Source organism: Perna viridis, chromosome 8 (assembly GCF_037379345.1).
Source record: "Perna viridis isolate PV_CMFRI_1.1 ecotype Kerala chromosome 8, ASM3737934v1, whole genome shotgun sequence".
Lineage (NCBI taxonomy): Eukaryota > Metazoa > Mollusca > Bivalvia > Mytilida > Mytilidae > Perna > Perna viridis.
Window position 1 is genome coordinate 28,526,737 of NC_142452.1, and position 21,856 is coordinate 28,548,592.

General features: G+C 31.9%; 1 protein-coding gene across 18 annotated transcripts in view; it reads left to right on the forward strand.

The window, feature by feature from the left end:
* The window catches only part of LOC148610091 (tumor protein p53-inducible protein 11-like), a 213,150-nt gene that overhangs the window by 184,204 nt on the left and 7,090 nt on the right, over nt 1–21,856 (forward strand). For 12 of the 18 annotated variants that reach the window (XM_088542152.1, XM_088542153.1, XM_088542147.1 and 9 more), the window contains 4 exons: nt 14,110–14,203; nt 18,486–18,593; nt 19,056–19,158; nt 20,688–20,789. In XM_088542152.1, the coding sequence (XP_088398278.1) occupies nt 14,110–14,203; nt 18,486–18,593; nt 19,056–19,158; nt 20,688–20,789 (407 nt within the window). Of the gene's footprint in view, nt 1–1,039; nt 1,155–4,347; nt 4,569–10,032; nt 10,077–14,109; nt 14,204–18,485; nt 18,594–19,055; nt 19,159–20,687; nt 20,790–21,856 lie in introns of those variants that run through there. The other 6 variants (XM_088542160.1, XM_088542163.1, XM_088542162.1 and 3 more) reach the window with 6 other exon arrangements.

Sequence of the window (21,856 nt, forward strand, 5' to 3'; positions counted from 1 at the left end):
ATTACACCATATTGTTTGGAATTAAGATAAAGGTGGGAGCTAAGGGATGTAATAAAGTAAGAAATTGAAGACTGAATCATTGATGACATTATATTTTGTATTATAACTTAATCATACACTGTTTAAGGTTTATCATAAATTCTTGACAAATATTTGCTTAATTTCACCACAAATTTTCTTTTGCCTGCAGACAAGCCTACATGAGATTTAATTGTCCTGCTATTGGGCAACAGAGCTCACGGCTATTGTGTGGGGAATATCTAAAAATATCTCAAAATGTTCCTCAACTTGTCTTGGCGCTCCCTGCAGAATTTGGAAAAAATGCACGCCAAATTTAAAGTAAAGATTTTGATCTTCCAAAAACAGAAAAACATTTGATTAAAATTAGGGCTCTGCCACTTTTTAGGGGTGGTTGCTCTATAGTGATTACTCTGTCCGTTCATGTGTCTGTCCATCCCTTTCAAATCATGGCAGGGCTGTAACTTTTTTGTTTTTGTCGGCTTTTGATTTTTGGCATGTGGGTAGATCACATAAAGATGATGTGTCACACACCATGGATTAAAATAGAGGTTTTTGAAAGAGTTGTCTACTCTTGCAATGTTTATTATCAGTGGCATTGCAGTGAAATTATTAATCATTTTACCAAAATGGTGTGGAAAATTTTATCTTTGTTCCATATAATACTGCATGATGGTACAGATAGTCAAATGAGACTGTCAGAGTGTTGGGTTTTTTCATGTCATGTTTTACCCACTGCCTGATTCTTACAGAGACTAACACTTAAGGATCATAAAAAATTGAGTATACAGGCATCATTTTTAAACCAATCATATTCTTCATGCTGTAATTTACAAACATTGTCCTGAAATTCATCATTATCTTTTAGTTTTTCATGTATATAAAGTCTATAGCCAAAATGTCTTCCAGTAAGCAATAATTCATAGTTCATAGTTAGTCAACATGTTACCCATACCATTGTGTTGAAAAATTATATTGTTCAAACTAGTATATTTATAATTGTGTTTTTAATATGAGACACATGGTTTTGTTGTTAATTTATCATGTCATATAGTGAGGTCATTTACACATCCCCAAACTCTTTGGTGACAGAACTATTTGTTAAGGAGACTGCTATCTATGGAGGAACCTAAGAGGTAGAGTTATTTTTTTCAAATTGTGTTGGTATTTAGGATGATCATGTACTGAAAGTCTTAAAATGACCTTTGTCTTTTTAAGTGTAATGTGTCTTAGTGTCACTATTTTAGTTTTTAGTTTTATTTTACTATTTAGTTATATTTTGAAGAAGTGTCATCATTCTTTTTTTCTGTTCTGGATTTTATTATTATGTTGTTGGGGTCTTACTTAAAGGTGCCTTTATGCTTGTTGAAGACTATTTGGTGATCCCTGAAAGTATTCACGATTTTGTATTAGGTGATACGCAGATGTGTTTGTTACATCTCACCATATCAGTTCTTTTTTCTAATACATAGAACATATATTTTGTTTTATAACAAGTGGTTTTTTTTTGTAACAAAAATATTTAAGAAGTGAAACTACTGCATCAATTTACTGATGTAAGTACTTTTTGACTTATTTGAAATTTTAAGATTCATAGAAAAATTCATGTCTTTCCTAATTTGAAAACTAAGCTCCATAATATATGTCAACTTGTTTTTTCATGTACAATTTGTCAAGTGACTTACAATGTGTGTCAGATTTCACTTATGCAGTTCTAAAACATATTAGCTTCTTCTAGATAATTGAAGGTAAAAGGGAGATAACTCAATGTTTACATTGTTGATAGAGATTCCTTGGTACAATGATTGATAGTATAGTATTTATTTTATCATTTTATTCAGATTAAATGAATTCTTGTTGATAACTTTGCATTTATTCTTGGCAGGAGTTTGTGCTTCGTGTAAAATAATGTGTATTTTCTGGTTATTTTGTCATCAGTACCATCTGTGTAAGAAATAAATGAAGGTAAATCAGAATCTTACATGAAGGCATTCTATATTGATGATCAACCAATTAATCTGCTGAATAAGTTACAAACTAGCATTGTGTTTTTTTTTTTTAATTCTGGATTTTTTTATATTACACTCAGGAGTTGGTGGTATATATGAATTACCTTGCCTATCTGTCATTCCTTCAGGCTTTATGTCAGAATTTGACTACATTATTCTGACTCCTGAGGACTAATTTTTACCTTTAGTATGTGGCTTTATAGAGATTGGATATATTTTGGTTACTTTCCATTATGATCTTCCAGTATGTGTGAAACTTAATGTTGGTTTTGTTTTTTGCTCTTTCTGTTGGTTTCTTAATTTATTAGAAGTGTAAATGTGTATTTTTTGGAGGGAATATTAAGAAAAGAGGAACATGGATATGATATGGAGCTTGTCTTGCATGATTTAGGGTACATTTTTTTTAAGGAATTTCACACAAAGTTTCTAAACAATCTATGCTATTTTTATACTGGCAATATGAAATGGCAGAATACGTATTATTTGATATCCTCTGGAAAGTTGCATGTCTGTCTGTCTGTCCTGTGATAGATGCTAGGTGATCACTTGAGAACGGATCAATTATTTTCTTAAGACCTTTGTACAATTTTGTAGTACCATAAGAAAGAGGTTATTTTACATTTTTAACAAAATCCAATATGTGGTGTTTTGCCATTTTTAACATTTAGCCATCTCCCTGTTTTTACCATTACATGGAAAGTTATCAATATATGTTTCATAAATGTCCTATTTTTACCATTTTGACCAGATTTTTTCCAGTGTTACAGTACAAATTTCATGTTAAGGACTGGCTATGTCAAGCACGAGATAATGACTCTTAAATCAAATGTCTGTTGTACCTGTAGACTAAACTGGTAGGAGGCTAATAATGTGCCTGCTAATTTGTTTTTATTGGCCTGAGATATTAAAACATGAATAATCCCAAAATAAGCAATTAAATGCAGGTGAATTTTATCATCTCTAAAATAATGTTCTTGTTTATTCTCAATGATCTATTCTGTTTGAACTTAAAGCATATCTTCTGTTATCAAACTGAAAGGATTTAATTGATAACTTTGTAAAGCATACTGAAGAATAAAATGAGTTTCCCTACAGTGTTGAAACCTCTCTGAACTTTTTCTTATCAACTTTTTCTTATTGAAAAGAATTCAGAAACAATATTTAGTCTGGAATTTATTATTTATATTAATGATTGACATTTATGATGTAAACAAGCAGTATCTGCTAATTATAATTGGAATTTAAGTACAGGTATTCATAGACTGGGTTCAAAATGTTGAGGGTCCCTTAGGTTTGGGACCCTCATTTTTCTGACCCAAGACTTTAAGATCTCATTTATCTAGGTTATAGGACTTTCAATACTTTACATTGAGCTGTAATGAAGACCTTAGGTTTTCTTCAAGGGGACCATAGGTCCTTGGACCTTCAATACTCTACATTGAGCTGTAATAAAGACCTTAGGTTTTCCTCAAGTGGACCATAGGTCCTAGGGCCTTCCTGTCATAATGACAAAAATTTGAATCTCTACAGTCTCGGTTAGTAAACATTTGTGTGTTATATTTATGAATTACAATTCTATTCTTTGGAAATTTTTGGTATCCAACTGGAATGTTGTTAGTACAGCTATTTGTATAAGAATCATTAGGTGATGATACCAGTCCTACCCCTCACCCACCCCCACCCAAAAGCATAATTCCTAGTAGTCATTATGTTGTAGAAAGTAAATTAGTTTTCATAGAAGTTTTCATTAAAAAAAAAAAACAGATTAAAGAACTGTTTTAGACAAACTCCTTAAATTTGAATGTGTTGATATTTTTAGTATGTAACATGTACATGTTCATTTTTATTGTCAAGACATGTTCTAACTAAATATTTTACAGTGAATTGAAGACTGCTAATAATCATTCAATATTTCTTCTAAAACTACCTGTGTGTTGTAATATGGGAAAATTACCTTGTAGAGAGGGTGTAATGTAGTAATCTTACTCAACAACGATCATCATATATTAGCCTGACCTTCAGATTTATAACTTATATCAGCTTGCTATTATCACCACAATTCTGTTTATGCCTATAAACTTTATTAACTATTATGAATTCATTTCTCATGTCCATAAAGTTTACCTGAGGTTATATTCATGTATTGTATAGCATGTATCTACCACATCGTTGTTAATTTACATGTGATTTTTTTTTTGACGAAACCATCTTTCCATCATTTAATTTTTAAGCTATATGGGACTTCACTGCGCTAACAGAGTATAATTTAATTGTTCTTTTCCTGAATAAGGTCTTTTTCCTATGAATTGACGAATTTCTTGAGAAAATTGATGTCTTGACACAAGGAAGTTTATTTTGTTGTGATTGTTCAGTTCAAAGGATTAAATGACTGTCTTATTGTAACGGAAAAGGTGTTAGAGTACATTAAAATAGACATACGGAACTTGTTTATTTGACTAGCCACTCTATCTCTGTGTTTTTATTTACCTGGAAAGGATTGAGGTACCTGAACAATATACATGTAGATATGGACGAATATGAGTAAGTTGCTTCCTGGTTTTTATTAGGAACTTTAGCTTTAGAATTTCAATACATGTACATGTACACTAGATTTTATGAATGTATGGCTTTTGTGCATTAAAAGAGATTGCAAACGGGTCAACCGACTGGCACGCATCCTTGAAGTATACAACCTTTTAATCTACCAGTAAATAGTATTTAGGGAACATAACTTTTAAACCCATTTAGGTTACTTAAAATTCCAAATGTAACATGCACATGTTTTGCGTATTCAGGAAATTATTCATTCCCAATTTTGACAGCTTAATCACAACATTTCTTATTTCTTGTTTTTATTACACTCCATGGAAAGAGACAGTGAAATGCTCTGTGGCTCTTCCTGAACTGTGCTAGCCCTTAGAAGCCATGGACTGCATCCAACTTATGCATACTTTTTATATGGCATACCATAGTATACTGCAGGAAATAGTATACTTGTCAAGATTTATTTTTTACTTTTTTATTTCATTTTTTTTTTTAGATTTTTCAAAATGACTATTTTATGTCAAGTGATACTAAGATGGTCAAAAGTTGATGTATATTTCATGAGATAAAAGTATTTAAAACTGTCCAGTTGGAATGGAAAAACAGTGGCAGATCCAGAGTTTTATGTAAGGGGGGGCTCAAAAAATTTCTTGACAGGGTCACTGGTGAGGATGCCCCCTAATCCTGCATTCTAAGGTATCTTTAACAATTTTTTCAACAATTTTTAAAAATAGCAATTTTAGAAGGGGGTGGACCTCCTGCCCCGCTGGATCTGCCACTGAAAAAAATCAGACTATTGTGCTTGCTATCAAGCCTGTTGTGCAAGCAAATTGGGGTACAAATCAGTGATTCTGTAATTATCATTTTATATACCTTTTGCACCTGTGGACATTCCACCTGCTCCTAATGAACAAATTCTTCACTCCCAAAGAAGATTAGATTGGCTTGATGGAAGTTACTCTGACCCACATAATTGTGAGAATTGAATCTACTTTTCTTATGTACTTTAAAGAGACAATTATGGTAGGATTTTATATAATCTGTAAAGATTATTCAATATTTTATTCAGTTGATGGTCGGGTTATATACTGTAAAGAAGTCATATTTAAAGATCAGAGTTATTATAGCTCCCCACTAGTATAATGTTAACTTGTAGATTTTGTAACTGAAAAATAAGCATGTAAAACAATAACCGCCAAAGTAATTTTTATGCCCTCCAGAAAGTGATCTGGGCATATGGTTTTAACCTTGGCCATCATTCTGTTTTTGTGTGACAACCGGTTTGCCAAACTTTTTTTCTAAATGTCTTGAGGTATTGAATTGATTTTATATATGCAGGTGTATTTTGGTGAAGTACAAATCAGGTTTTGTTCCTGTTTGTTGAGATAGAGTAATGCCCTTTGGAATTAGAAGAATAGAGTTATACCCCTTGAACTTAGGAGAATGGAGTAATGCCCCTTGAAATTAGAAGAATGGAGTAATACCCCTTGAATTTTGACAAAAAATATCTGGTCATTTTTGTTTTCCAGACAATTTTGTTTCTAAGTGCCTTGATATATATTGAACTGATGTTTGTGCAGGTTTGTATTAGTTCTGTTGTTTTGATTATTGATGGAGTGATGTCCCTTGATCACAGAAAAATTGTACTGTAGGCAGGGGCATTTGTGTTGTGTCGACATAATTAGTTTAAACTTTGAAGCACTTATCCTTCTTTCAAAACTGCAAAAATGTAATTTTCTTGAATAATTTATAAGACAGAATCCACTGAAAGTGGAATATAAAAATAATATTATTGCAAATTGAAAAAACTGCAGGTGATTTGCACTAACTTGCAATAAGAAAGTTTGAAAGTCAGAGTTTCTTCATAGCTCACAAATAAAACTGATATTTTGGTAAAAAGAAAATGAAGACCATCCATATGAGACACTAATAGATCTAGAAGGTGTAAAAATAAACCCTTAATTTGGTAAAAAATGATGAAACCTGCAACAGTAACTTCATGCATTTATTGTACAAAATAAACCTGATGAAACATTACTTTTTTCATATGCTTTTTGAAGAGCACATTGTAACAAAAATGTCTGGCAAAATGAATTTAAGCAAAGAATAATAGAGTTATGAAAAAAAGTTGGGGAGAGAGTGACGAAACTTGAATGATTATATGTGTACTTCTTTTTGCAAATAAAAATTAGGGATAATAGTTCAGTAGAATGGAAGTTTTGAAATTGAGATTGAAAATACCATAAAGCAGGTAAGGCCATGAAAAAAATAATGGTCTTATTTCCTGCTACCTGAGCAAGATAAAAATAGGGTAGGTAGGTATGAAAATTATTTTATTTTTCAAAAACATTTAACATTGTCTTCATAAGGAAACAATCTAGACTTCAACTATGTTTGATGTAAAATGTTTAGGGTACAAAAAGCTAGGGTAGGTAGAATAGCAGGAAACAGACATGTTTTTTTTTGCCTAATTTCACAGGGTGCTACATTTGGTGATTTTTAGCTGTCTTCACAGTATCATACCACCAAAATGAATTCTGCAAATTACTTTCTCTTTGCTGCACCACATAGCATATGCCTAAATTTTTCAAATTTGCATGGTTCTTATGTAGAGTGCTACTTAAAATGTATTTTGAATGTGAGTAACCAGAACACTCTTTATATCAGACATAGTCTACAGTCCAACAGGGGTTGATATAGACTAGTTTCATTATACATTTGTTTAGATGTTGAACTCCTTAAAAAATTAAGTAGCACTCCAGATAAGAATCATGCAAAATGTGATTTATGATTGGAAAGCCTACATAGTTTTGTTTTTTGATATTTTGTTTAAATTTTATAGTAAACAGAAGGAAACATGTTGCTGATCATGTCACCCTTGTTTTTTGAAGATAAAAAATATTATAGAATGTACTGTAGAATACAAAAGTAAGGGATATAACTCTGTAAATAACATGAAAATACTACAGAATCTGTTTGATTTTCAATGTGGATTATCTACTAAGAGCAGACATATTGGAATGAATAATTATGTATTTCAGCATATAGACCTGTAAAGCAACTTAATAACAAAATAAAAATATGTAGCCTTTGGGTATATCACATATTACAGAATTTGCATGATTCTTACAAAGACTACTACTTAATTTGTAGTACACAAGAACTTAGAAAAGTAAAGAGAATTCAAAGTCTTTGACTTCTATCAGGCTAAATGATTCCCAACTTGGTGCTTAATGACAAAGCAGTTTTACAGGCTGCCAAGTTCTCTCTATTTTGATTCATAAAGTGATAATCCCCTTAAATGACTCCCACAACTCCTATATAAATATAATAATTGTATTATACTTTATAAGGAAATGAAGATTTCTGATGAATTAATAAAGGTTGTCATTTTTTATAATCCTCTTTCATTTGAAATACAGTTTTGTCAGATCCCTTTGTGTGAAGGCTTTTATTAAGACTTAATGTAAATTTTATCTGAAATTTGTGTATATTATTCAGCATTTACTGGTTATTATTCCTAATGGAGAAAGTTTTTAACTTAATCAGGTAAAAAGTTTCTTTAATTTTTTTTATGTTAAGGAAGGATCATGTTTTTTAGATCCAACAATTCTGTAAAATAGTTTTATTTGCTTCTTCATTTTAACCTTTTAGTTATATCAATAAATTCAGTAAAATAACTCCCATTGCTTCCAATGCAAACCCATGTTTTAAGTTCAGTTCTTTGTGAATAAACCTTTAGAAATCAACCAGTTTTATGTACCACTCTTTAAGGTTCATAAGCCAAGTTATCTTTTGCAACTTTCAAAACATAGGTTTCATGTTGTGTTTTTTGGCTATTCCCATAGCTTGTTTACATACAATGTGAAAATGTGCTAAATTTTGACCCTAACCCCCACCACTTTTTAAAGGGCTGTGAAAAAGAATCTGAAAAGCAAAAGAAAGAACTGGCATATTCTTAAATGCAAAAATGAAATATCTTTCAAATCATATTAAATTGCAAAAATATTCTTCAATATCATGTCCCTGGTCTTCACTTCATGATAGATTGTTGTCCCCAAAAGGGCAGTCCATGTGACATCATGAATATTTACTATATTTATACCTATAGGTATGAATTTTAAGTTGTTTCTAATTTTGTATGTATGGATAAATGTTTATTATTTCCAACCAATTAAATTGTATGCTTTGATGTGGGCATTTTTCTGTCTGTAAGTTTGTCATGCATCTGTTTTATGTTTTCTAATGAATAGAGAAAGTAAGTTTTGTGACAGAGTTCTATTCAAATTCATGTAAAAAAAAGCCTTTGGGTGAATTTCATTTGAAATTTTCACCTAAAAAATCTTGAAAAATGAAAATTAACAGAAAAACATATGAGTTCCATGTTTGCTTTGTATAGATTTTTGTAGAAAATTTCTTGTGAATTATTTCTAATGATGTAGTAACAATGAACATATAGTTGGAGTATACTGTTAAAGTTCTATTGTTTGTGGGGTACCAATTTTTTTGGTTTTCGTGGGGAGGCCAAACCATGAAATTTGGTTCCTACAACGAAAAGGGTGTTGCAATTGACATGTATACTGAAAACCTCAAAACCACATATTCAAGAATCCATGAACTTGTATTTCTTACCTAATCCACAAAAATTAAATTAAAATTAAATTAGAATTAAGGTTCTTTCACAGTATATGGGGTAACTCTTTCACTGTACCTGTTTATAATGTTGTTTTGGGGTCAGCTGCAGTCTCACTCACTCACTCGCAGAGCAGCCATGTGGTGTGAGGGTTCCCTCATCATAAATTTATGACCTATGGGTGGCCTTGAACTGACATTTATCATCCTGTTGGGGTTGTTGTCTCCTTGACATATTCACCATATCCATTCTTGTTATGTATACATTAAGTATGTCTTTATCTTTGACATAAAAAGAGCAATGCTTAGGAGTTATTCTTAGAATGTTTTGGATTTAATATCTTTATGGCTGTATATTGTTCATTTTTGGTTCTCTGAATTGTATGAAACACTGAAAGCTGAAAAGAGTATATTAAAAGAGGGAAGCCCGTAGCAGTACCAGCATATATTAAAAAAAGGGAAGCCCATAGCAATACCAGCATGAAACCCTCTTTTCTTCTCCATACATGGCCTACAAAACATCACAAATAATAATAATATGTTCTATATTAGTAGATTCAGCTGTCAATTTCATCCAATTATTTACTTATAAATGATAAATCAGCATCCTATGTATTGCAACTTGATGTAATCAAATAATCCAACCCCATAGAGTAACAAGTGGATTCTCGTTTCCGTGGACAGTAGGATTTGTCCAAAATAATACCATTTTGATGAATTTTATTGATTTTGTATAAATCTGCTGAATCTTTGAATGCACCATAAGCTTTGTTCTTAATCGTATTGGTGTGGTATAATTACTGTGGCATCATATAACAAGGTTTATTATGAGAAATCTTTAGAAATGGACCAGGTTTGGAATTTACTGCTCAGGTATAGATGATTTTTTTTATTGTATACGTGTACTACCATCTTTTGACTAAAAGATGTTTGTTTGGTTTTTTTTTTGTACACAGCTGTCTTTCTGTCCACCCATCATGCAATAAATAAAATGTTTAGAGAGAAACTTTGATAAATTTTTGGTACAATATTTTTCTTCATATATGGAAGCTTTTCTTAATTTCAATTAACAGCATTGTTTTAACATTTCTATCTGAGCTAATTGGGACTAAAATACAAAAACAGGGTATGGTTTATCATGTGCTTTAGAACAGCTGTAATCTGTATTTAACCATGCATTAATCTACGAAAAGACATGTTTATTTAATTAAAAGAAAGAAAATTGGATAGCTACATGTACTAATCAGTTAAGAATACTACTGGTATTTGATGAGATCTAATTAAATTTATGGAAGTTAAGTACAGCCTTTAACAGCCTAGCAGGTTTCGTTTTTGTTTTTTGCTTTATTTTTATTCCATCTGGAGATGCAATAGTGTCATTGAATTTAAATAGTTGTGATTTCACTACTATGACTGTTTTTTTTTAATGTCCTTGTCTGCCATTTAGGTCTAACATGGTGGCCTAACCATGCTAATAATTGATTGGACCTAAATAGATTGTAAGTCATCCATTCCTTGGAAGTAAGACAGTATTAACAATATTCTAATTCACACTTAATATTATGCTCCCAATGGCATTTTGACAGTCAGAGGAACATTGTAATTTTACATTGTGACATAATTCATCTTGTAGTTGAAGGAGAGTTCAGTATGAAAGCATTGGGAATATATTATTACTTACAATGGCTTACACAAGTGTAATAATGTCTTTTAGAAACTTACATTCTTCCTATTGTAAAATTATGAAGAACCCTACAATGAGATTACCTCCACAGTAATATTTATCCCACTAGGAGTCACCTACTGTATAATGCTGTATGGTCTTGATACATGTATTTTTAGGTGTAAATGACTGATTATAATTATACCCCACTCATTGAGTGGTAGTAGAGTGGGGGTATATTTGAATCACCTTGTCTGTCCATCCAAATATTTTGCAATTATCTCCGCTCCCAATAGATAGATTTGTTTCAAATTTGGTATATTGCTTTATATAGATGGGACATATCTACTGTAAAAGATTTTGGGTGCTGTCCAATATCAACTTATTTTTTATTGGACCTTGCTATTTTTCATTACAAGGATTGATAGAGAAAATCATGGGTCCCAATAGATGGATAAATTTCAAATTAAGCTTGTTGCTTTATATAGATGGGACATACATTGTAAGCAATCTAGGGTGCTGTCAGATATCAACTTCCTGTACAAGTAAGGGTATTATTAGCAGGACAACATGTGCAACTTCATGCTAGGCCAATGTGGGATTGATGGTTGATATCTGCTGACTGATCCAATTGGTTTTCTGTTATGTTGGATGAGCAATACATTTTTTAGTCAGACAGTCAAAGTAGAAAAAATCCCACCTGAATGACCAGTGAAAAAAATATCTGCATCCTCGATTTATGGAGGTAGACTTATGGTAAGGGACATAACTGTTGAAATCATTGATATGTTTGTATCATATTTAATTTCACCAAAGCCTATCAAGTTTCCATTTGAAACAGAATGAAATCAGTCCAAGTTACTTTGATGCTGAGATGCGATTGATATAAAATGCTAAATACAAACGGTCCAATGATTTGTAAGAGTTGTGTCCCTTACCCTAGATCTACCTCCTTAAGCGATGCCTTATATAGTTTTTCACAGGAATTTGTGAAAGCATACCAATTTGATTAGTTTTAGGTTTACACTGGGGGCACCCCTCCTTGATATGTGGGCAATTTGTTTTCTTAAACCTGCAATAAATAGCATTCACCCAAGTGTAATGTTGTACAAGTGTCATAAATGGATGCCAACACTATAGGAGTTGGATGTCAAAATGCTGATTTGTTTAGAAATAATTATAAAGCATCATCCAGGAAATATTTACTGGCAGCTTAAAATTAAAAGTTGAGTTTGGCCAGCTGGAGGCATATTGCAAAATTCAAGACGTTTGCCTGGCAACATCATGCCAGAAGATGAAGGTTTTGTGCAACCCCCTTGCCAAATTGGTCTAGAAAAATCTCTTCTTGAATGAAGGTTACACATTTAGCACTGTAAAGTTGAATGGCTGATGAGTTAACAGTTTCAGAAACAAAATTACTGGGATGGTTGATTGTCTTACCAGGAAACAAATTTGTTATTTTAACATTACAAATTCTCTTTCCTATTTACAGGTTTCACATTTCATCCATTGATTTCTTATTTTTCCACCAATTCATTTAGATTTAATGAGATTTCAGAAAAGTGTTTACCAAAAAAAAGACATTTTTCTGTAAGGAGTAAAAATTTCAATTCATTTTGAGTGTGATTTAAGAATGAATCAAGTTTGGATTTTGCTCTTTGGGTATGTTTTTCTTATGTATGTAACTTTGTAATTTTGGTATTTGATATATAAATTGCTTACAAGGTTTTCTGTTGTGTATTTTGATTGACTTAAATGGAGTATACACATTAATAAACATGCTTAAAGATTGTTTGGAAGGTGATAAGCCGTAATAATCATTTAGTCCAACAATGTGTCAAAAACACATGAAAATTAAAAAAATTATCATAATGATGATCAGTAAAATTTAGAATGATCCATAAAAATCTTTGGCTTACATATTGTAGTTAGAGTGTCTCTTTTGATTTGTTTTCTCTGAGCCCATTTCCTGAAAAAACAATGAAAAACAAAGAAATTTAAAAATGTTTCCTGTTAGAAGACAGGAAATAACAGGAACAGTTGTAAAACTGATTATCCTGGAAATGTCTACTGGCAGTTATCTGAGGAAATTGAATTACATGTACTTCCTGGGTAAACAGGAAAAGCATTGAATTGTTTTTTGAAAGAGCCCTGCTCTGTACAGGAAATGACAGGAATTGCCATAGAACAAATTATCCAGGAAATATCATCTGGCAGTTTTGGATTACTGGTACATGTATTTCCCTTACTTTATGGACAGGTCATCCCTCTAAGTTATGTAATTCTATTAAATTATGTGAGACATGCAATTTCAGTGAAATAATAATGTTGATTGTACTAGCTAGTAGCTACTGCTTCTCTCTCAGAAACTTGCCACCCAAATTACTATAAATAGTGGCTATAAATAAAGAAAATCCCCAAATTTCATGTCATGAGGTAGTAACATTTGTATAACCATAGACAAATTTATTGTGATCACTTTTAGGCTTCCTGTACTTGATACCTGATTACTGTGTTCAGTATGTCTTCTGTATTTAAGGTTATTGTTCATGTTTTGTAACAATGCTTAATTTGAAAGCATGAGAACTCTTGCTCTTAAGATAATCAAATGAAATGGTCTTCTTCTCTGAATGCAGCTTCTGAATCAACTTATTAATTAGCTTGGTGATGCAGTGGTTGCTAATTGGTGATCAATTGATGACTGATTGGTGATAGATCTATAAATTGATACCATTGAGTGATCAAATCTTCTGTCCGTTTTGTAAAATGAGGGATAAATGAGTTCATTGAAATTTCTAATTTTCCTTTTCCTTAACTGATCAACTACAAAATACAGAACAATCAGTACTCACTGATTTAGATTTATTTGAAGAAAAAAAAATAAATCCTGAAATGAAGTTTAATTAGATTTGCCATGGAATTTACTTCATGTGAATTATTTGAATACTGTAAAAGTACTATTATTTGTGGGGTACCATTTTTTGTGGTTTTAGTGGATAGGTAAAACCATGAAATTAGGTTCCCAACGAAAAGTAGATTCCCATTGATGTGTATACTGAAAATTTCAAAGAAAAAGAATCCATGAACTTGTATTTCTTCCCTGATCCACACAAATTGGTATCCATGAATTAAAGAATTGTCACAGTAAGAGACACAAAACAAAACATACTATGAAGTACCTCACATGTCTAGAAAACAGTATATTTTAAATGTAACACCTGAATAAATTATTTATTTTTACAGAAAACACAGCAGTGGAGACCTGCACAGTCGATTGAAGACAAGAAAACTATTAGGGGTTGGTGAAACTGATGATGGAGATGTTCACAGGTCAAAGGTCAGTTGAAATTTTACGTAAATAGTAGTAATTGTATCATCTTCAATTGATCAAATATTGGTGTGACGCTGTCATTTATCCATAATAACTTGAGTATGGTTAGATTCCGAGTGTTCTTCTATTATATTATTCAATCAATTTGATCATAGATCAAACAATCCTTGAAGTTATAATCTTCCAGATTCCTACAATGTATTTAGATTTTTAATTTTGGTATTTGTTGGGAATTCTTCAAAAGAATGATTTATTCATCCTTTATATGCATTTTTAATTGGTATTTGATCTGATGTATCATTATGAACTGTCTCTTTATTTGAAATATGCCAGACACAAACTTCCTGTTTGCTGAACTCAATCAGATTTAAATTGAGTATGTTATTGCCTGCTATCTCTGTCTCAATAAATTCCTTAATTATCTGACTAACGGTGTGGACCTATAACACAATGAGAAACCTTTAGACTAAGTAAACAGCTATAAGTACACTCTATCAGCCCCAGGGCAGTCTTTGCTATTTTTAGCTCACCTGGCCGTAGGTCATGTGGGCTATTGCCATCACTTGGCATCCTTTGTCGTTGTTAACAATTATTCAAACTTCTTCTCTGAAACTACTGAATGAATTTGGATGAAACTTAGCTTGAATGTTTCTTAGGGTATACTTCACAAAATAACAATATGGATTTTTTATCCCCTGAAAAACCATTCCTAAAAATAGAACATGTGGGTCAGACAGCAGTTTTTCTCATATATTTCCAAAATCATTAGGTTTAACCAAATTCTGACAAGGGTAAAAATGTTCATGATGAGATCTATCTGTTGTCAAATGTTGGTGAAAATCTTTTGACCCATGTAGGAATTATTACCCTTTTTGGACTTTCTTTGATGTTTTCACTTTCAAAAATCTTGTCAGAAACTTCAGTACAGAATTCATTGAAAGTTGATATGAATGTTTCGAAGGATATCCTGCACAAAATGGCTGTTTTTATCCATGAGAATGAACGGCAGCTGTTACTAAAAAAAGTACATAGGGGTCAGACCGCAGTTTTTCTCATTTATTTCCAAAACTGTTAAGTTTAACCAAATTCTGAAAAGGTGAAAGTGTTCAGCATGATGATATCTATCTGTGGTCAAATTTAGGTGAAAATCTTTGACCTTGTTTGAGTTATTGCCCTTCTTGTCCACCACAACCCATCGCGAGGGGACATGGAAATGCCGTCTGTCCGCACTTTTTTTGGTTATGCTTTTACCAAATAATTTTGTTTTTGAAATGTGGCCTTTTACGGAAGTTATGGCCCTTGGACTTAGAAAATTTCAGTAAATTTACACTTTTTCGCACTTTTTTTCTCCTGCGACGTGTCTGTTTGCATTTTCCGCACTTTTTTTTGTTATGCTTTTACCCAATGAGTTTGTTTTTAAATGTGGCCTTTTTTATGAAAAGTTACAGATTAAGTTCGACTTTGGTTACGGTTGAACGATTTTTACAGAAGTTACGGCCCCTGGACATAGAAAATTTCTGTGAATTTACAGTTTTCCACACTTTTTTTTATAATGCTTTCACCAATTGATTTTTAGATTTTGTATGTAGTCTTACTATAAGAAGTTACAGATTAAGTTTGACTTTGGATATGGTTGAATGAATTTTACGGAAGTTATGGCCCTTGGACATAGAAAATTTCAGTGAATTTAAAGTTTTCCCCACTTTTTTTTTTTCGCGGGAGACATTGGAACACTGTTCTTTTATTGGATAATTTTGGCTGCCATTTGGGACCATTTTCACCAGTTACTCAGATTCCAATGATTTTTTTTGTTAATTCAGAAAACATTGTGATCTAAGTTAAATAGTGATGATGAAAGTTTGTTCCGGGTGGCCATTTTCCTGCCAATTTTTATACCTGCTTTGATTTCAACAATGTTTGGCTTACATAGTAGACATGGTCTCCTGAGTTGAATGGTGATGATGAAAATGTTGTCAAGCAATGGGTCAACTTCATTTTATGTTCTTTTTCAGCAGATGGATACTGGGCAGATGCCCCCTTGGACCTGGTGGAATAACAGGGCATAGGGTGACCTGTGCCCAAATTTTTTCCACAGGTTCTAAAATACTTTGAAGGCATTTCCATCATTTTACAGTGCCTTAGGTTGGACTTATGATTCAACAATATATGCTCTTTTTCAACAATGTTTTTGTCAAACATGGTAACTTAGCATGATACCTTTACTTACTGAGTTAATAGGGCATGGTTTACCTGGTGAGCCATTCAGGTTCTTCAAGTGCCTCTTGTTTTTTGCAAACCATTAAAATTCATGTTTTACATTGGCTCTGTTGTTACTTTTTTCATTCTAAGAGGAAGTATGGATGCATTTACATTCTACAAACAGTGATGTTAAAAGTAATGATGTTAGTAAACTTCCTTAAGACGCTACTAGAAAAGTTATTGTAACATGTAATTGGACGGTCTTCAATATTCCGCTGAAATGTACTTTATTGTCATGGCAACCCACCTAGAAGCAGGAAGATGAAATCTTATAATTCCGTCATTTTTGTTAAATTAAGTTTTGATAATGGTCTCTTTATCATAAGTTGTTTAATTGCTACTGGCAGTGAAGTCCTTAAAGAGTTTATTGATGTAGGTGACATGTCTTGCTCACCTGGTCCATAAGTCTACTTTATCCCATCTTACCTGTTTCTTGTACCCAAATTAGTCTGCTCAATTTATGTAAATGATTAACTTTGTTTATACCATCTGACTGAGTCAATTAGTTGTCTTTTTTATCAATAAACTTTTAAAAAAAATTTAAGTTAAATTCTCTGATTTGTGTAAAAAAATTTTTAATTGGCAATTGAGGAATAGTCGTTCTTCATATTTACGAAATGTAAGCCATTTAGGCAAGTTTTTCAAAGGGACGTAACCCACCAACACAAGACAACTTGGTTTATGGTCTCATTTGGGAAAAGAAGAAAAGTAAACATTTTTCATTGAAACTTGAAACTATTTTCAGTATAAGTTAAATATTTGAATATGAACTCTACTGCTGTCCATTGCTAAAATTGGACAGTCAGTGTGTTGGGTTGTTAATTTACTTTCCTATGCTAAAATTTTTAAAAGTGAAGTCAGTGTTGGGAATATGAAAAAGGTCAATTTAAGAAGCTTAGGTATACTTTAAAGGGGGATTTGATTATAAACAATTACTTCATGTTTATGTTGTGACCGTACAGTTACAATTCATATACTAAGTTTAGGGGTAACTACTGTTTACGTGGTATATGTCTAGGTACACTTGATTTAAGTATAATAATCTTTGCCGCCATTTAGCTTTTTTTGTAGTGTTGGTACATAACCAAACATTATTGCTTAGACATTCAAATTGTGCTGTTTAGAATGTGACCTATATTTCTGACGTTCAGTTTTCAATTTAGAATCTTAAGACGATGGTGTCCCCCACTTAAACTTCTTTTTCCCACATGGAATTGGATTTTCACTCTTAACAAATGGTCTTTGAGACGTTATCTCTGCAGAAATAATATAATAGAAGAACACTCGGAAAGACTATTACAATTTCATATTTTTTTTCTTGTTGTTTTGTTTAGCTGATGTCAATATCCGCTAAATCTATCGCTGGAATGAAAAAAAATTGATATGTCTGACCTTGGATTAGACATTTTCATAGATTGAAAGTATATTGATGTGAACTATAGTATTCCATCATTATTCAAATATTATTGTCATTATTTTCTGGCCTTTCTGTGACAGTTTAGGCTTAGGGTTGGATGATTTATTCCATTTCCATGTAAAAATTGAATAAAATTCCCTATGTTATTATGTGATAATACTTTCAATTAAGTTTTGTATACATGTAAATTTGACTGTGTGTCTAATGCTCTATGATTTTCAGTTGAGGTAGTGGCTAGTTTCTAAGTTTTGCATGTATGGATAAGTGACCTCTAAGGTTAAAAAAAAACAACTTGCATTTACCAATGACCTTCTAGCCTTTTCCTAGATTAATCTCTTGAGTTACGCCAAAATATAGGTCACATATACCAGTTATATAGTTACAAAATAATTTTGCAGCGTTCTTAAGCTTGAAGAACTGAGAGACCTCTCTCCTTTAGTGACCAGTTGCATATTTGGTTACATATGGTCACTTTTCCTTGCCTTGACCTTTGACCATTGTTTTAATCATCTTTTCACTTCAGCCAGGTTTGACTTCAAGATTTGAGACAAAACTGCTTCTCCTAAGCATTAATTAGTCTGTCCTCTAATCTATATTCTTTTTTTATTGTAGTTAAGCCAGATTTTAGGTCACAGTGACCAGTTGTATGTGCGTTTACCTCCAGGGTTAAAGATATGGCAGCTTTTCCTTGCCTTGACCTTTACATTGATTGCCTTATGGGTAGGTGTAGGTCACATTGGTATTTCTTGTGTGATCAAATGTGCCATATTGCCTTTTTACAGCATGATGATAGAAAATTTTCATTGAAAAAAATAAATATTGTAATCATGCCTCAATTCAGCATTGAAATTTTTGTGTAATACAAACCTGGTAGGAAATTGATTACTTAACCTGTATTATTTCTGAATATCATGTACAATTGAACCATTCTTAACCAAACCCAGAATAAATATGGAATCCTCTATAAACTAGACTTCTGAAATCCTTTATTTTAGTTTTAATTCCTTTTCAACCACACTCCATAGCCATTTTGTTAAGACTTTAAGACTTCAGCAAGTTAAAAATAACAAATAAGTATAAATATAAAAACTTTACAACAGATGCACATATGCCATAGGCATCACATGCAGCTTTTATCCAAAATCAGTTATGCTTACTTGATTCTCTAAATTTTGATTTCAGGCATTTATATTCCCTTTGCATTTGTTTGAGACAACATTTGGTGGTACAGAAAGTGACAGTTATGTTGTTTTGCCAATTCGACTTTATGGCATTACTTTGTTATGTAAGTATTTGGCCTGTGTATATATAGCTATGGTTTTTATCTGCTCTGTAAGGTGGCATCTTGATAACTAAGGTGAAGTATTCAAACAGGAATGGCCAATTTAATAATACCGGTACATTTGAAATACTTGCTTGTTAACCAATTGTCATCATTATGAAAAAAAGTACCCTTTTTGACTTTTCAAAAAATGTATGGAAACATTTTATACTATGAAAAACATGATATTTAGTTATATCAGCCTCCATTGCATGGTGGTATCATGTTTGCTTTTAGTGCACATACCTGTATTCATGTGGGAGATTCTTCCTCCTGACGTGGGGATTTTTATGTAAAAGCAGTTTTTGGTTTAAAAATCAAGTATTAAGTATCTTTTGCAGAAAATATTGTAATTTTAAAACAAAACCTAATAGAAGTCTGATATTTCTATGTGGGAGATTCTTAATTTTTGGTTGATTTTGTGGGTGCCCCCTCCTAATATAAGAGGGTTAACAGGTATGAGTGCAAGTGGTTATGGGTTTGACCCCCTGGCTGAGTCAGAAACCAAAAACTTAAATATTGCTAAATACAAGGCACATTGTATGTTGATGATGTTAAACTACACTCAACCAATCAAACGTCTGGTCAAATTGATACAGGAAATATAATGTAAGTATAGAAGGGTCTGAAAAAGTCCCAATGTTGTTAGAACTGTCAAATTTGGCCAATTTTTGGTTGTTCCCTTTGCTGGACTCAATATGTATGAAAGAGTAAACATCAAGGAAAACAATGTTATAAGATATTCCATTTGGCAGGAAATTTTTGTTTGGTGCTAATTTTTGCATATTTTAGCGGTTTGTCTAAAAAATGCCAAAATAAATTCTTCAAAATATTTTACTCATGGCTTAAAAACTATGTGCATCATTTAGCATCTGGCAAAATAAGAAACACCGATATTTTTCATGGTAGTCAGTGCACTGCAAATTATTTAAACTTAACATTTTTACTAGAAATTAATATGGAGGTTAATTTACTAGATTCTGTTAACATATCCTTGGATTTCAATTCTCAAAGTTTCTAAAAGTTATAAGTATGTAAGTCTACAAAATCCATTTTCCAGTACTGTATTTTATTCTTTTTTGTCCACCTTTGAAATAGCAAAAGTTGAATTACAGCAAAATATTCTACAATCTACAGTACTTTTAGTATAAAGCTAGAATAAGGGTATCTTTTGTAGATCATAACAATGTAATTTCATACATATATTTTGATACTGACAATATCTGAAAGGAACTATAGTTTTGTTTATCAGTAATCCAATTATTTCATTTTAAATCATTCAAATTGACATTTGATTTGATTACTACATTTTTCATTGCAAAAACTCTGGTAGCACTATATCATTGTTGATACTTGACGTCATTGCCATTAAATACTCTTAAGAAGACCTAAAGAGGTTGCTTTTGACAGATATTTTCAAATATCTAAAGAATTACCTCCCAACTCTCTTTGTAAATTCTATATTTTATTACTAAAATGCATTTCTATTTCAGGTCTGTCTTTGGTGTTCTGGTTTGCATTCAAAGCAGTTGACAAAGAACTCATTCGTCTCATGCTGTTGTGTAGTATCATCTATTTCACCCTTCATACAATTGGTAAGGTCATAGGTCAAAGGTAAAAGGTCAAAAGGGTACATGATATCCTTCCCCAATATTTTGTGCTTGTTTTTTTCTTGAATTCAAGCATAGAAAGGTTATTTTCTTTTTTTTTCATTGGAGATATGTAATGATTTTTTAAAGAATGCATTTTATTCACTCTCTTACTGAAATATTGTACTTGCTTAACTTTAATCAACACAAAAGTTCATATGTAAACTTAGATATTAATATAAGCATGAAATATAATTTGTTTGCTTCTACTTAGAGGCTGAGAAACATTATTTTTTTGTTGTGTAGCACAACTGCACATTTTAAGGATTATTTTAATTCATTAAATGATGCCATTGTATTGCTTGTGTATGGCAAACAGTCAATATTTGTAATTGCTTTTTGCCTGTGAAGTATTGTTGCAATATGCTATTTGCCAATTACCACTTTAGTTCCTAATGTTTAATCTTCCTTAAAGGGAAGTAACTCTTTTAAAGTATTTTGATAGGCTTAAGTAGGGTATTTTTATGTTTATCAATTTATATAGAGGCTTGAGTTACGGGGAATCATTACCAAATTTTTTTATTTAAATATTTATACCCCTGGCTTTACTGGAGGTATAGTGATTGTGGTGTCTGTCTGTCTGTTCTTCCATGAGCAACTTTCTCTGTAACTGCTGATAACAGACACTTGATATTTTGACAGACACTCTACATAGGTATGCCATATTTCATGGGATTTGATTTCAGATTGATGGGATATCTTTTTCTGTTTGTGACTGTTTATATTTTGTCCATGTGGATACAGAGGTTGGGAGTTGATGGAATCCTTTAGTGAGCGATCCTCAGTTTTTCTAGTTAAAGCTTAAAAAATAGATATGGGAGGGGACATGTATCAACTTTGTAACCAAATTTAATTACTAACATTTTTCTATAATTAGCTGAAAGTACATTAGCTTGTTCAACTATGAGTTTATTCCTGTCTTTAGATAATATTGAATCATCCTAAATGGTTTTTGGAAAATAGTTTTGTTTACTTATTTGTATATTTGTACATTTTAATTTCAGCTGTTTCCA